The following is a 14,978-nucleotide window of genomic DNA, read 5'->3' as shown; positions in this document are numbered from 1 at the left end:
AGGCCTACACTTTGTTCATTTTTAATAGATTAGGTCAAGAAAGGTAAATAACACTTTAAATTAGTAATACACACTGATTATAGTCCAATTTCCTTTTTTTCTTTTTCTTTTTCCCCCGGAATTTCCATCCCCAACTAAGCATGAAATAATTAGTATTTTTCTGTATTCTAAATCAACAATTTAAAAATCTTTGACAGGTTTCTGAATATGTAAAGTCAGATACAACTGAACACGAGGAGAGTGCTTGCATACTTAATGGTCACGATTCCTTAACCATGGTTAAGAGGAACTGGGATCATTACATATGCATTAACCTGATTTCTCAATCTAGGAGAGCAGCTCCATTGGTGACAGGTTATTTTTACTCTTCAGCTTACAATGCTTTTATGTATCATCTGATGGTTATATATTCAATACACTGAAGAATCTATTGTCGGTAAAATGCAAAAACGGCAAGCAAAGTATCTGTAAAAATAACCCGTGATAAAGTAGTCACCCGTCAACATGGAGCCCATGAGCATTAATGTGTCCCCTGACACCATTCTTGGTGCCCACCAAGGTGCCCCACCACTCCCACCTTTTTTAAAAAAATAACAGCAGCTGGGATTGCTGTAGAATAGGTTTCTGTTGGTGCTGAAAACTGGGTTCAAAAAAGTTTAGTTTGTTGGGGCTCAGATCCCACCTCTGTTTCACACTATATTTTGGCTAGGTTACTTGCCCTTTGCCATGCTGCCCATGGCAGCCATTTTGTAGTTCTGCTAAAGACAGCTTCACAAATTGCCAAATGTATCAACTTTTCAAAAAGGTCCCTACTTCTAAAGTATATAATCCACACATAGATACTAAAGATAGTATTTAGCTTGGCTGGCTAAAAGCTTGATATTTTAGACAGCCAATATGGTTTTCGATTTTGTACAGCCTTTTGGTTTTGTGAGAACAAAACCAGAAGGCTGGACAAGATCAAAACCAAGTTCTGACACTAGGATTTAAAACTGCAATATTCTCAACACAACGTCTCCTTCTAGTTTACTTGTCCACTATTAATATTTTTAAACAATAATATGCTCCCAATTTCCTACTTCCGTCTGGATTGCAAACACAATGGGTTAAACAGATGTCTTATCATTATAATTCACTACATCAAAATGTAAACCCTAGTTTTTAAACCACTGTTCCCACATTGGTTCAGTATGCAAAGGAGTTATATCTGTAAAGGCTGCAACTTCACATTGTTTAATAAATTTAGATGTTCTCAAGTTTAGTTTTTCTGCCTAAACAAACACCTTCCTTCAGAGAAGCCAGCATTCGCTGACTATTAGATGATCCAATGAATATTCCAACTTTCTCCCTGAAAGGAGATTTAAACAGTCCTGACGTAAGGATCCATAAGCACAACAGAAGAAAGAGGCCCACTGTTGTTCTTAAGGATCCATTCACTGCCTACCCTGTTTAAATATGGCTTGAACTGTAAAAGTCAGTCAAATGTTCAGCAGGAGGAAGGGGAATGAAAAGATTAGAGAGGAAGTCTTAATTTCTCTCCCCACCCAACCCCACCTCAAGGTGAGATCAGAACTGCCTCTTTGACGGGGAATAAAACAGCTTTCCTCAACCTGGAGCCCTCCAGATGTTTTGGATTAAAACTCCCTACATTCCTGGCCATGCCAGCTGGTGCTGATGGGAAAGCCAAAAGCATCTGGGGAGCACCAGCTCAGGGTAGGTTGGAATAAAGCATGTATAAATGCTAAAAATGTCTACCAGATTTCGTCCTTGCAGCTAGCAGTTGTGTTTCTGCTGTGGCAAATCAAAATGTAGAAGCCTGTTCCTGAGCTTGAAGTACTAGTGCAAATTATTGTCATGTTAATAAGAAAGAAAATAACATTTTTGTCCCTCTTGAAAGCCTCTTGAGGGAGGGAGATGATTCTAAAACATTTAGTACAATATATCATTATTTGGAACACTGACCTGCTAAAAGCAGAAAGAGAAATGGCTCCTCTGTTCCCAGTCCAAGATAAATTCAGCCACTGGACAAGGATACAGCGAGACTGTAGATATTCCAGAGCTGTGTCATTTATCCTTGCCCAATAAGGTTGCAAACTGAGGTGAATGTACTGCAGAGGATCACAGCAGTGTTGATAAAACAGCTTACATGTCTGTGATAATCGACACAGATCTGGGACTGTAAGGTGACTCAAAATCAACTGGATGAGCTGAATTAAGAACACAGAAAAGTAAATTACACCAGTTGTTATCCAATATTAGAAAGCTAAATTTCCACTCCAGCTGTTATCATAGACTCTTAGTTCCCCATTATTTCACTGATTTGTTTTTAAATTTAATACGCTTTAGGGAGAAAAGTACAGGATATAATCCTTCTATTTGGTGCTTGTTTCCCACCCCTCTTCCTTTTTAAGCTATAAACAATAGACATTGAACTTTTTAAACATTTGTAGTCTATCTTTAAGATTTATTTTTCAGGCATTAGAAAACTTAAAATATTTCCATTTCACTTTCAAGTAATAAATAAATAAATCAGTTCAGTCTTTTTGTGCACACACAGCCTCCCCAACATGAACATACAAAATCAGTTATTTTTTTGTAGTGATCATTAGTGGGCATGAATCAACTCATACATTATGTCCATCATCTAAAGCCTACTCCAGGTCTCTCCTCTGAGGGAGGCTCAGAAGGCAGCAACAAAGGAGAAGACCTTCTTAGTGGTGGTCCCCCAGTTATGGAATGTTAGTGCCGCCTGGCACCATTGTTATCTTCTTGCCTCCAGGTTAAGACTTTCTTCTTCTAAGGCATTTGGCAGCATATGATCAGGTTTTAATCAGGTCTTGGATTTTTCTTGTTAATTAAAATTGCTTAGATATATGTGTGTTTCTGTATGTGCTATCTGTTTATATGTCTGTATGTAAATGGTTTTTAAACTATGTATAATTCATTTCTAAGGTGTTTAGTCTTTGTAAACTGCCCAGAGAGCGTTGCCTATTGGGAAGTACAGAAATGTAACAAATGAAATGAAAGTCCCATTACTTTCAATGGGAGAGTAAAGCACATGCTTCTCACTCCCACTGAACTTAATGGGCCTTGATTGTGCCTTCTATAAATACAGATTCATACAACAGAACAGCCTCTTCAAAACTGCATGGATTAAGATCTGCGGGACATAAATATTAGAAATAAAACAGTATCATTTTATAAAACAAAACATCAGAAATAAAAACAAAAACTCATCTAATTGTTCAGAATATGGCCACCTAACTTACTATATTGTGTGTTATCACACAATCAAAACAAGATGAGGAACAACATCTGAAGCTCTTATTTTGGGTTGGCATATATCACTAGAAAAATCAAGTTTACCATTTAACATAAAGCTGAGATCTTCATTGACTCACTGCAATTGAGCCCAAAGAGACACATTTGTTCAGGTTGCTTACATGAAAATATGTGAAAAACCCAAGAGACTGAGGAGTGATTTTGGTAATTGGTACCAATAGTTGCTCTTGCACTGGTGGTGGGGCTGGAATCAGGTCAGTGCTGTGACAGAGGCAAATTGTCTCCCTTTCACCACATCCAGGATTGTACAGCCTAATACTATATATTGCTGTAGTTTATAAGTTCAAACCATTTGAATTTTTTTATTTGTACAAAAATATGGTCAAACTGAAACTGTTTGTATACTGTTACTTGTGAGCCAACAAAGCAAATAGTCAAAGAAGCACAAAACGTAGTTTCATTATGCAATGAAATTTGTAAAGCAAGGCCATACAAGATTTAAAAGAGAACAACATTTTGCTTCTCCCGTTTCCCTATTATAGCATGGTTAGTAAAGCCATGAAAAACTCAATAATGTCCCTTTTAACTAATTTCATTTTTAATGTATCTGATAATCTACACACCACTAACTCTGCTTCAGAGATAAAAAAAATCTCTTAACATGTCAGTATCACCACCAGAAAAGTTAATCCCACTTTAGACTAAAATTACACTTCATAATACCTGAAAAGAAAAGGATATAATGAAATGTCATTATGATTATGACATTAAGATGTAACTGAAGTACATTTTTGCTTTTGATTAAACAAAGATAACAGGTTCCAAGCCTACAGGCTAATAGCCATTAATCATTACTAGTTTAGAGTCTGGTGTCTGTCAGAAATTTGCTTTTTATGTGTGTGCGTACCATGGCATAAAGCACAATTTGATACTATAATGAATATGTGAGGAGACGTGATGAATTCAGGAAGACTCCCAGAATGCTGTTGAATAGCTGCTTTTGAAAACTAATCTTATAACATGCAGAGTCTTTTTCAAACCACTGTGGTTATCATGCATTACTGAAAAAATATGGCAGCTGCTGTCTATTTCTGATGTTTCGTCTGTAAAACAGTTTACATAAAAGAAAATGTACCTTGGAGGGATTTTTGAAATCTTCCTAAGATTTGCACAAAAAGGAAATAGGAGTAGAGTAAGAGTTCTTATAATGACTATAGAGTGTTATAGTCTTAACAGATACAGAGGATTTGAAGCAAGAACCTTTTCCCTTTCCAAAAGAGAAAAAAGATTATCTACATCCCTGTTTTATAGTAATTTAATTAACAGGTAACAGAAAAATAACAGAATTTCAAAAACTGTACTAGTTTCCTCTGTAATCAACACAACATAATGAACAAGACATATTCGTTTTAAGAAGACTTTTATATATCCATGAAGGGCAAATGATGCATTAGTTTGCAAGGGTTCTTTCCTGTAACGAATCAAGAGAAAAAGAGAACAATTTTACTTATGAACAATTGGACATCAACAGGCCGTTATGTTAGATCTTAGTAATATGATGAAACATTACTTGGATCTCTTTAACATTTTTGTGAGAAAAACTGATGGTTTACTAAAACATATGAAGATTGAGGGGAGACATGATAACACTCTTCAAATACTTAAAAGGTTGTCACACAGAGGAGGGCCAGGATCTCTTCTTGATCCTCCCAGAGTGCAGGACACGGAATAACGGGCTCAAGTTAAAGGAAGCCAGATTCCGGCTGGACATCAGGAAAAACTTCCTGACTGTTAGAGCAGTGCGACAATGGAATCAGCTACCTAGGGAGGTTGTGGGCTCTCCCACACTAGAGGCATTCAAGAGGCAGCTGGACAACCATCTGTCAGGGATGCTTTAGGGTGGATTCCTGCATTGAGCAGGGGGTTGGACTCGATGGCCTTGTAGGCCCCTTCCAACTCTGCTATTCTATGATTCTATGATTCTATGATATTGATGGATATTTTTAAAGAAAAAAATCAGGGGCAGATTCCAAAGGGCATGTGTGAAACTAATACCATCCACATGTGAGAACCCAGTGAACCCTTGTATCCAAACTGATTGTGTGAATTCCATTTCATCTTAATAAGATTCCCCCCTCCTTTACCTCATAAGGCAATTTATCAAAGTATCCATTAGTTGAGCATTCCCTGAAGGCAGCAGCACCAAACTGCTTATTAAGACTATCCATGCTGCAGCTCTCGCTCTCACTTTCTTCATCTTCATCATCTTCATCATCATCATCCAGATCATTCATATCAATAATTGAAGTATTAAGTGAACGCACAGGCCTCTCTCGTAAGCCATGTAATACTACTGCATCCAATTCAGTGTAATAATCCAGAAGGGAACTGTTTATTTCCAAACGAATTAGGTTTGTAGGAAAGTTTATCTGTTTGATACTAGGTGTAAAACGGCGCGCCTGAGGTGAATTCACCTTGGAAGGTGACTCGGCCCAAAGGATTTCCCACCTATAAAACAAAAAAACATGAGTGTAATTATCATTATTAGTACCAAAAAGATATTATTACTAATATAGTTCTACTTTAAAAAAAAATACAAAAATGAAGTACATTAAAGCAGTCTTAACTGTCCTATTCCACAAAATTTAATAGACATCTCACATAAAAAAGGTGAAATAATATATCATTTGGGGGAGATGGATACAGAGAATAACATCACAACGAAGTTATATTTCAGTAAGAGGACAATTCAGGATAATTTGAAGGATTACAGGTAGTTGTCGATGAAATCATAAGCAGTACCTTTGTTCATGTGTGTGTGGACTGAACCCATTGCTCAGATGGGAGATTTTTCTCCTGGACATTCTATAATCCTGGATCTAGAAGTGGCTGTCATTCGTTGAAGAAATGGTTATCTTGGAGAACAACCTAACCTGTGGTTTAGCACCACAGGAAACAAGCCCATTTCCCCGCAAAACGAAAGTTCTGCTGGTACTGTGCAGGTTCAGATTAGGCCTGCCAATACTTTGAAAATAACAAAGTTTTAATATAGTGTGATGAATTTGAGATACAGAACTGAATGGACTCTTGGAACTATTTCAAGAGCAATTTTGTTTGAACATTACAGCAGCCTTCTCCAACCTGATGCCCTCCAGCCATGCTGGCTAGTGTTGATGGCAGTTGTAGTCCGGAGGACATCAGGTTGTGGAAGTCTGATGTATATGAATGGTTTTATTATGAGTAAGCCATTTAGCAGTTCATTGTGGTAGCATCCAAATGACCCCCACCAGTGAGAAGACTGGGATTCACCACAAAGTTCCTTCACAAATTTTTCACTAGTAAAGTTGCTCAAGCTTCCAGACAGCAAATTGGAGAAAACATTATGCCTAGAATGTAGGCAGGATCCACAGGCGATTAATAAGGCGATAGGTGGGGAAATATTTTAGAAGGCATCTTCTTTGAGTTATAACTTTCCAAAATACTTTTAAATAAAAAGAAAGAGCTGGCCACACTGACACACATGAAACTGTTTGCGAACTTAAGCTTCTATTTTGAGGCTATAAATACATCTACTACTGATGCTATATTTGACTCCCAGAAAAGGCTCACATCCTCAGTACTATGCTCCACTGCTAATGGAGAAAAAGTATTCAGTGACGACAGTCTGTCATAATAATAAAGTACAGCAGTCGAACTGGCAATATTTAAGCCATATGCATCACAACACAATTATGCTGGGTTGGTCACATAGTGGGAATAAATGACACAAAAGATGAGTACCTGCGCAAGTTAGACAGAGGTTTCAAGGCCACTCTAGAGCATAAATCAAACAGTATTATTATGACAAGAACTGCTGGAATTTCTAGTGAAAGAGAAGTTTCACCGGCATGAGACAATAAATATCTGACAGAAGTTCACTTTAAAAGTAAATGCTTAGACTACACAGAAGAAAAAGAGGGCAACAGTCACAGACCCAACAAACAGAACACAGATTGTTTCAAAAGGTTACACTAAGAAGAAGGGCAATGGTTTACTGCAAGTAAAAACATAATGCTTTTCCATTCTACTCTACACATACAAATTGTGTACGCACGTATGATCTACAGTGTGGTCACAACGTTTTATCAGCATTAGGATTTTATATTCAAGAAACAAAACCCTCATAATAACTTCAGATAATGATAAACTTAATTAAGGAAGGTTGGGAGTTTATGTGAAGAAATAGGGAACTATGACGAGTAAATGTTTCTTTTCCTGTACCTCTTTTTCCCCTCTCTCACATAATGTTTCAGCACGGTTGACATATGATATGATGTTGTCATGCACCGGAGAACGTTTTCCTTTGCTGCCCCTCAGCTGTGGAATGACCTGCTGGTTGAAATCTGCCTGCTGACGTCTTTGAATGGTTTTAAGCAGGCATTAAAGACCCTATTATTTTGGTAGACATTCCCTTTTTAGAATCTTATTGCTGACCATTATATACTGCTTTTATGCTGTATGGTGTTATTGATTCTTTTATCTTTTTAAATTGTTTTTAACGTTTTTATGCTGTATGATATTGTACTGATTGTTTTTCTCTTGTTTAAATTGTTTTAACATTGCATGCCACAAAGAATATGTGTGTGTGTGTATGATATATATTTGTGTGTGTGTGTGTGTGTGTGTGTATTCTGTGTATAAGCAGGGTATAAATAATAATAACAATAACAACAACAACGTCATAGAGCTTCCTTGTTCCTGCTTCACTTCACTGAATGCCTCTGGTGGGGGTAGTGAAACACACAGCATAACAACACCAGATCATATGTTGAATATCCTTAAATGTCACCTGTGAGAGAGGAGAGGACACAGGGCTTCTGTTGACTAGGGCAGCTCAGTGTCATTCATATTATCCAATTCTACCTGGCCACCAGGTTAGATGGGAGTTAAAGGGGTTTAGATAAATTCATAGAGATAGACCTATCAATGACTATTAGTCAGAATAGCTATATGGAACCCTCAAATTCAGATGTAGTTGCACCTGGGGAGGTACATTCCTTTCATGCTTGATTGATTACAATGGAAAGGAGGAATAGATGCACCTTTTCTAAGATTCAGCAGGGCTCAGCTTAAGATTTCCAATACCTGGAGAAGATCAACAAGTAAGATGCCATTGCATGTCTTCCACCCATCCCCAATTGTTTGTTCTAGCATCGTAGGGCCATGTATTAAACATGCCTATACATAAATGGCTTTTTTTTAAAATAAATAAATGTAAGTTTAAAGAACTGCTAGGCAGATAAGCCACACACACATAGTTCCACAGGATATAATGCCATCATCTTCAAGTAAGGTACACTACAAGAACATGTCATACATGATATTCAGAAAAGCAGTTTCGTTAAACTGTAGATTGAGAATCATAAAAGAGGTAATACCCACCTAGCCCAACTTCAGTGAAACAAATTCTGTGCCTCATATACCAAAGAAAACAGTACTTATTAAATCTTTGCTCTGCTTTAATAAATTTCTTACTCAATTATTGCCACAATTCTTTACATATTTGGATGAAACTTTCATTTCTGTAAGCCTACCTGAGTAACGAGAAACTCAAGCCAAGATGCATCTAAGAATGTTTTAAGAATATTTTTCTATATGCATAAAGAAATAAATCAAAAGGCTTGAAATTCTTCATTAAGTAGGATTTTTTTTTGGGGGGGGAATTCCAATTAATCTACTATTCTACTGGTATACCCATCAATGTTTTAAGTATGATCTCAGAAGTAGAAGGGACAAGAGTGAAATTTGATCCAGCAGTAGTCTATTTCAATTCTAACACACTACTGCTCTTTACATGTATGTAATTTAACATAACCAAATTATGCGTTTGCAGATTTAAATGGACCAAAATGAATGAAACAAATAAAAATGATTTTGAGGATTGAAACGTGAGTTAATTAGAAGTTTATGACTGTAATGAACATATAAAACTTTTTATCCAGATTTTTTAAAGTATCTACTTTAAATATTTTAACATCTTATTAACAAGAAAAGGAAGAGAAAATTAATCGTGAATTACCTTACTTCGGTGGGCAGATTTTGGGAATAAGGACTTGCAGAACATGCCAAAATCCTAACAACAGCCCCAGGATGATATGTTTCCAAAACATGTATTGCTGTAGGATAAACTGGTTCCTCAAAAGCAAGCTCTACGTAGTCTTGACTATGGAAATTGCGGGGTGTTCTTGTAAAATGTAATCGTGCACTAGGACACATTTCCCACCATGTTCCATAAGTTCTAAATACAGCAGTCTGTGTAAAGTCCCCAGAGCTAGGATAGACATTAGGAGTTCCAGCCAAATTCCACATGGTGTATGACATGCTGTTTTCACTGCCATAATGTGAACTGAAATCCAACACCTCTTTGGCATATTGGATTAATTCGACATTGATAGGTGAGGCTCTGTGTGATTGAATTGCTCTCCGATTGTTCATCCGTTCTCCCCTTGTTGCTGTCCTGGCTCGGCGCCGAAGGCAAATATAGTAAAACATGCTCAGAACTGTTAGCATGGGAAATGCTGGTGACATACAGATAGATGTTATAAGATTGCTAAATGTCAGGTATCCTCAAGACACAAACATTAACTCTTTGTGGGATATTTTAAAAAAAAGCCACACACCTGAAAAAAAGAAAAGAAAAACAATAAAGCACAGTCAATATCCCAAACTCAAGAAAAACAATTCTTTTACTGGTTATGGTTAGTCAGTTTTAAGATGGCACTACACTGGATAAAGACATGATATCACATGTGAAAAACAGTTACTAAATGACCTAATGGAAGTATGAGTATCTAACAAAGGGATGGGCTTGTGGCCCTCTAGATGTTTTGGCTTACACCTCCCATCAGACCTAGCCAGCACAGCCAACTGTGAGGGATCATGGCAGTTGAAGGCCGAAACAACTAGCAGGTCACAAACTGCCCACCACTGGCATTGTTATATTACCTTAAAAGTAAACCTTGCAAATAAAACTTGCACATCACTCGCCCATTGTTAAAAGTGAAACAGCATCTATTTAATTTCAGAATCAGAACGCAATTTCAGCAGAACACAAGCAGTTCTTCTCGAAAATGCAGAAAGGGATGACATGTACTGAATATATAGCAGAGTGCATAAGCTTTTGGGCCTCAAGGGTGAGAGGACTGGGGGACTGAGTAACTGCACACATACACATGTGATATTAGCGTGAGTGTAGGTTCTCCACCTCCACCAGTAAGGTGGGAACCTTTTTTACTTATAAATAAGTACGTACGGCAAACCTTAAAAGTACACAAGACTGAATCAATCAGCAGCTTGCTCCCTAGGCCCCAACCCCTCTCCTGTCAAGAGCAGGATAACGGTTTCCAAACTTGAACACTTTCAATATGAAAATACCTCAAGGAAGCTGGCAAAATGTACCTGAGCAAAAAAATCATCACTGCTCCTTCACCCTTCATCCCAGGTGAAAAAATAACATTGAACACAATGTCAGAACACTCACCCCAATAGAAAAAGCAATTGACTCTAAAAGAATATTTAGTTGAATCCACCAAATCTTAGTTGTCTTCCACACATCCATCTGGCAAGGTTGGTTTAAAGATTTCAGAAGTAGAACTCCATGAAGCCTATCCCCTAGGAAATGAAAAACGTATTTATAGCACAAACATAAAACAATGCTTTTTGAATGAATCTAGAATATAAGTTGAAGTACAATTCTTTTCACTGTTTCCATATAGTTTAGATGGCCTGAGAATCCATAAGGGACCAGCTCATAGGCCCTGGGCAATAAGGTCTATTCAATATAGCAGCCATTCTATGTTACTATGTTATGTTTCTTCCAATGTAATCACTTTCTGGTGAAATATACCAACATTAATCTCCTACCACTATTGCTGGTTGATGGTTCAAAAGAAACTACAGACTTTAATGCATTTAAAAGCAGTTTTACATAAGTAACACAGGATATAATATAAAAAAGCAAAGAAAAAATATGAAGTTGTATTCATAAATGTATATAGATGCCATAACATTTAATAAATGTATCGCAGAACAGAGCCTTGGCATTCTGCATTACTTAGTGTCCTTAAAACTATGTCAAACTGTTACCTCAGCCTTGTATTTAAGCACTAGCCTGGTTGTTGTAGGTGACTAATAAGAGTTGCAGGTAGACAAGTGCATGGAATTCCATGCAGGTAAGCAAGCAGGCAGGTGGAGAGGCATGGAGCGTTCTGTTACTTTAGTAACATAAAATTAATTATGTACAAGTTGGTTTGGTATAAAATTATCACATCTGGTATTTAAAAGTACAGCGTATTCAAGCAATTATTACAAATTGAATTTACTTTTTAAATTTTTTACTTTTTTTGTTAACAAATGGAGCTACAAGCTCTTGAACTGTAAGGAACACCTGAACTATAAGGAACCTCTTTGGTTTTGCCAGTTTATGAGAAGCAGACAAAAAACAATTAAAACAAACAAACAGAAGAAACCATCAACATTACTGATGAAGAAAAGGGAAAGGACCAAAAAAGACAGGAAAGATAAATAAAGCTAACTAGATTTAAGATCTAGCAAGGCTGGATACACGCTGGGTACTCCTCTGGTAGTCATTCTGGCAGAAAATGAATCCAGGCAGAGCAAGAATGTGAAGACTGCAATCTGGCAGAGCCTGAATGAGGTTTCTCTAGAGATTATTCTTACAGGGACTTCTCACCTAGAGGAAGGGTTTTCTTAACAATAGAATGATAACCAAGAAGAACAGCACCTTAGCTTTCCAGCAAGTTACTCAGAAAGGAATAGATATGCAGATAAAAGTGTGACTATACTCTACAGCTTGCAATGGTTGTAGCTTAGCAAGAGAAAAAGAGACATTTTGATGGGCTTCCCCACTGGGGAGGGGTGCTCTCACAGGCCAATATGCTCAGGTGTCCCTTAGAGTTGCTATACAGCATTTAGCATGTGGTAGAAAGGATGACATTTATCCAGAGGCACTCCCCTTTGCGACATGGAGAATCCTAAATGAATGGCCTACAGAGGAACTATCCTGTCATTTGGCTGCAGTTGAAAATGAGACAAGATAGACCAATCCACTGGGCCCATCACATGAGCCTGCCAATGGTATCTGGCACTGGCAGCCTAGCTAGAGGAGCTCATCCACACAGTCTGTCCAAACTTTATGCCCATGATAGGACCCAAGTATAACCAACTTAAAGCACCAGCATATGCAACCTTACTCAGAAGTAACCCCCACTGAGCTCAATGAGACTGACTCCCAAGTAAGTATGCATAAGAATGAGCCTCAGTCCAGATCCAACTACTGTTTTTGCAATACTGTTTTTGCACAGCTGTTTTTGCAGCTGTGACACAGTAATTTCCTCCTCCACATCCACAAGATTCTTTACAACTAAGACCAGCGTGAACATATATTCAGAACCTAGAACCACAACCTCAGACCTTCTTTTTCACAGATGTCAAGTTGTATTGGCTACAAGTACTGGCCCATATATTATCCTGAGAGCATAACTTGGATATATCCAGCATTTATTTATTTATTTGGTATTTATTGGTATTTCATTCATTCATTCACAAGAGTTATATACTACTCTACATCCAACAAAGTATTTAAGCATTAAACAATAAAAAGGGTAGAAATAACAACAATGTTTGTATTAAAAGACATTGAAGGTCTTTTAACACAAACAAGGCTGATAAAAGGCATCATGTCAGTTACAAACTAATAATGGAAAACACTTCATTCATTACGGGAGGGGCGAAGGAACAAGACCTTAAATATACTGGCAACATTTTCTTTATAAGAATCTAGATAAACTTTATCAAACATTTGTAATCTAAAAATACTTTAACTAAAAAAAATTAAGGAAAAATATCTGAAAAATCTGCAGTCTAAATTAAAATAACCAGTATACAAGTTAAGTGATTTCTTTAAAAAAAAAAAAAAGTTGCTTTGCCACTGCTCAGAAATATTAACATAAAACAATAGAAGCATTACGGGGAACATTCTAAAAATATAATTTCTGCATAATATCAATGTTTAGATATGATTTCTATTCTAAGCGGCTATGTTGCAAAATTCACAAAAAAACATTATTTCCTATTAACGAAAGAAAAAACGAGGCTGCATTTTAATAAAATAATAAAGAGAATACAAAGGCATGTGTTCAAAGTGTCTTAGTAGCCCCAGAATTACATTAACCTTGAGAACGATACTCCTGTACAAACGTGGGAGGCAAGATGCCCCAAATTAATCTTCTTGCCTCTGCTCTTAGTTGTTTATCTTCAATGGCAAAGAGAAGAAGCACTGCCTATATAACCTGTTGGAGTCTGCAGCAGGGATGACGAAATAGGTCTTAAAATAGATTCATCATTTGTGTAACAGACATTTACCAGAACATGCACTACGCTGGACTAATGGTGTCTGCATTTCAAAGACATTTCAAATATTTATTTTGTTTAAAAACAAAGCCCAGAGATCACAATAGCGTCCTTCGTCATTTTAAGACAAGAATACCTAAGATGGAGATAGTGCAAACATACATATGGTTGCTCAGAAGTCACTCAATGTAGTTAAGCTTTAATTATGTAACATTTTATCTGTATTTTATTGTTGTAAGAATAAATTTAAGAATAAATTCTTAGCTTCCTTGAACACTATTTTTAGTGGGAAAGCAGGATATATAATAAATAAGTAAAATTATGATTACTCCTAGATAAGTGTGCAGCCTTAACTTATCTAACTAGAAAAGGAAACAGAAGGTTTTTATTCCAACAGCCCAATTTATATAAAATGTGTTGTTCTAGTTCCCCACTGTGGAGCTCATAATTTATATATATGTGATTTTGTATTTTTATATTCTTGTATTTTTGTTTATCGTTTTATTTTATTTTAAATTATCTATTTTTATTCCACTTTTAACTTGTATTTTATTTTTCTAACTATGTTAAATTGTGATGGCTTATCGCTTTTAGCAATAAATATTTCATCATCAACAACAGCCCAATTTCCACCCATACAGATTTTCTTTCTTGAGTAAAGGATTTAGAGCAAAATTGTATACTTTTGCAAATTTATCCATTCAAAAGCTGAACAAAGACGCACGAATACCAAGAGCCCAGTTCATCATCAGTTCCAGACTAAATTCTTATATGTTTTAAATAACTTGCACAATGCTTTGCCGTTTCTAGTAAACCAATACTGAACGTAAAAAGTATCCAAATCAGCAACTACTGTTGCAAGAGGGCCACTTTTACAAGGATTGCCAAAACTTTCCCAAATTACCTGTCCCCATTGTTACAGGTATGCTCATTCATACTACTCTCTTCTCTCTGGAATTCACTATTGAGCGAGCCACATGGCACTATCCAAAGGTCCAGATTTGGCCCAGGGCCACATTTGGGCTAGTTTTTTTTTTAATGTTTCACATATTTAAAATAAGCAGGCGAGATCATGAAAGATCTATTACCAAACAGCAATATTTTCCATAGTATATATTTATAATTAGTTTTTCCCAAGGACATCTACTGAATGACAGATAAAGAAAAAATTAAACTTCTTGTTAATACCTTACTACAACGAAACAGTTTCATTCCATAACAACAATTTTAAAAATGATAATTTTCTACTGAAATTGACTTCAGACCAGAGAACAGGGTAGGCACTT

At 36.6% G+C, this 14,978-nt stretch overlaps 1 protein-coding gene across 3 annotated transcripts in view; it reads right to left on the bottom strand.

Moving 5' to 3' along the window:
* The window catches only part of FBXL4 (F-box and leucine rich repeat protein 4), a 44,029-nt gene that overhangs the window by 20,267 nt on the left and 8,784 nt on the right, over positions 1 to 14,978 (bottom strand). For 2 of the 3 annotated variants that reach the window (XM_063124852.1, XM_063124853.1), the window contains exons 2-5: positions 10,802 to 10,932; positions 9,341 to 9,941; positions 5,427 to 5,790; positions 1,963 to 2,207 (exon numbers count right to left, since the gene is read on the bottom strand). In XM_063124852.1, coding sequence (XP_062980922.1) covers positions 1,963 to 2,207; positions 5,427 to 5,790; positions 9,341 to 9,849 — 1,118 coding nt within the window. In that variant the 5' untranslated portion in view covers positions 9,850 to 9,941; positions 10,802 to 10,932. The remainder of the gene's footprint in view (positions 1 to 1,962; positions 2,208 to 5,426; positions 5,791 to 9,340; positions 9,942 to 10,801; positions 10,933 to 14,978) is intronic. The other variant, XM_063124854.1, reaches the window with a different exon arrangement.

The sequence above is a fragment of the Elgaria multicarinata genome, chromosome 4, assembly GCF_023053635.1.
Source record: "Elgaria multicarinata webbii isolate HBS135686 ecotype San Diego chromosome 4, rElgMul1.1.pri, whole genome shotgun sequence".
NCBI classification, from domain to species: domain Eukaryota; kingdom Metazoa; phylum Chordata; class Lepidosauria; order Squamata; family Anguidae; genus Elgaria; species Elgaria multicarinata.
This window is presented reverse-complemented; position numbering and strand designations above follow the sequence as displayed.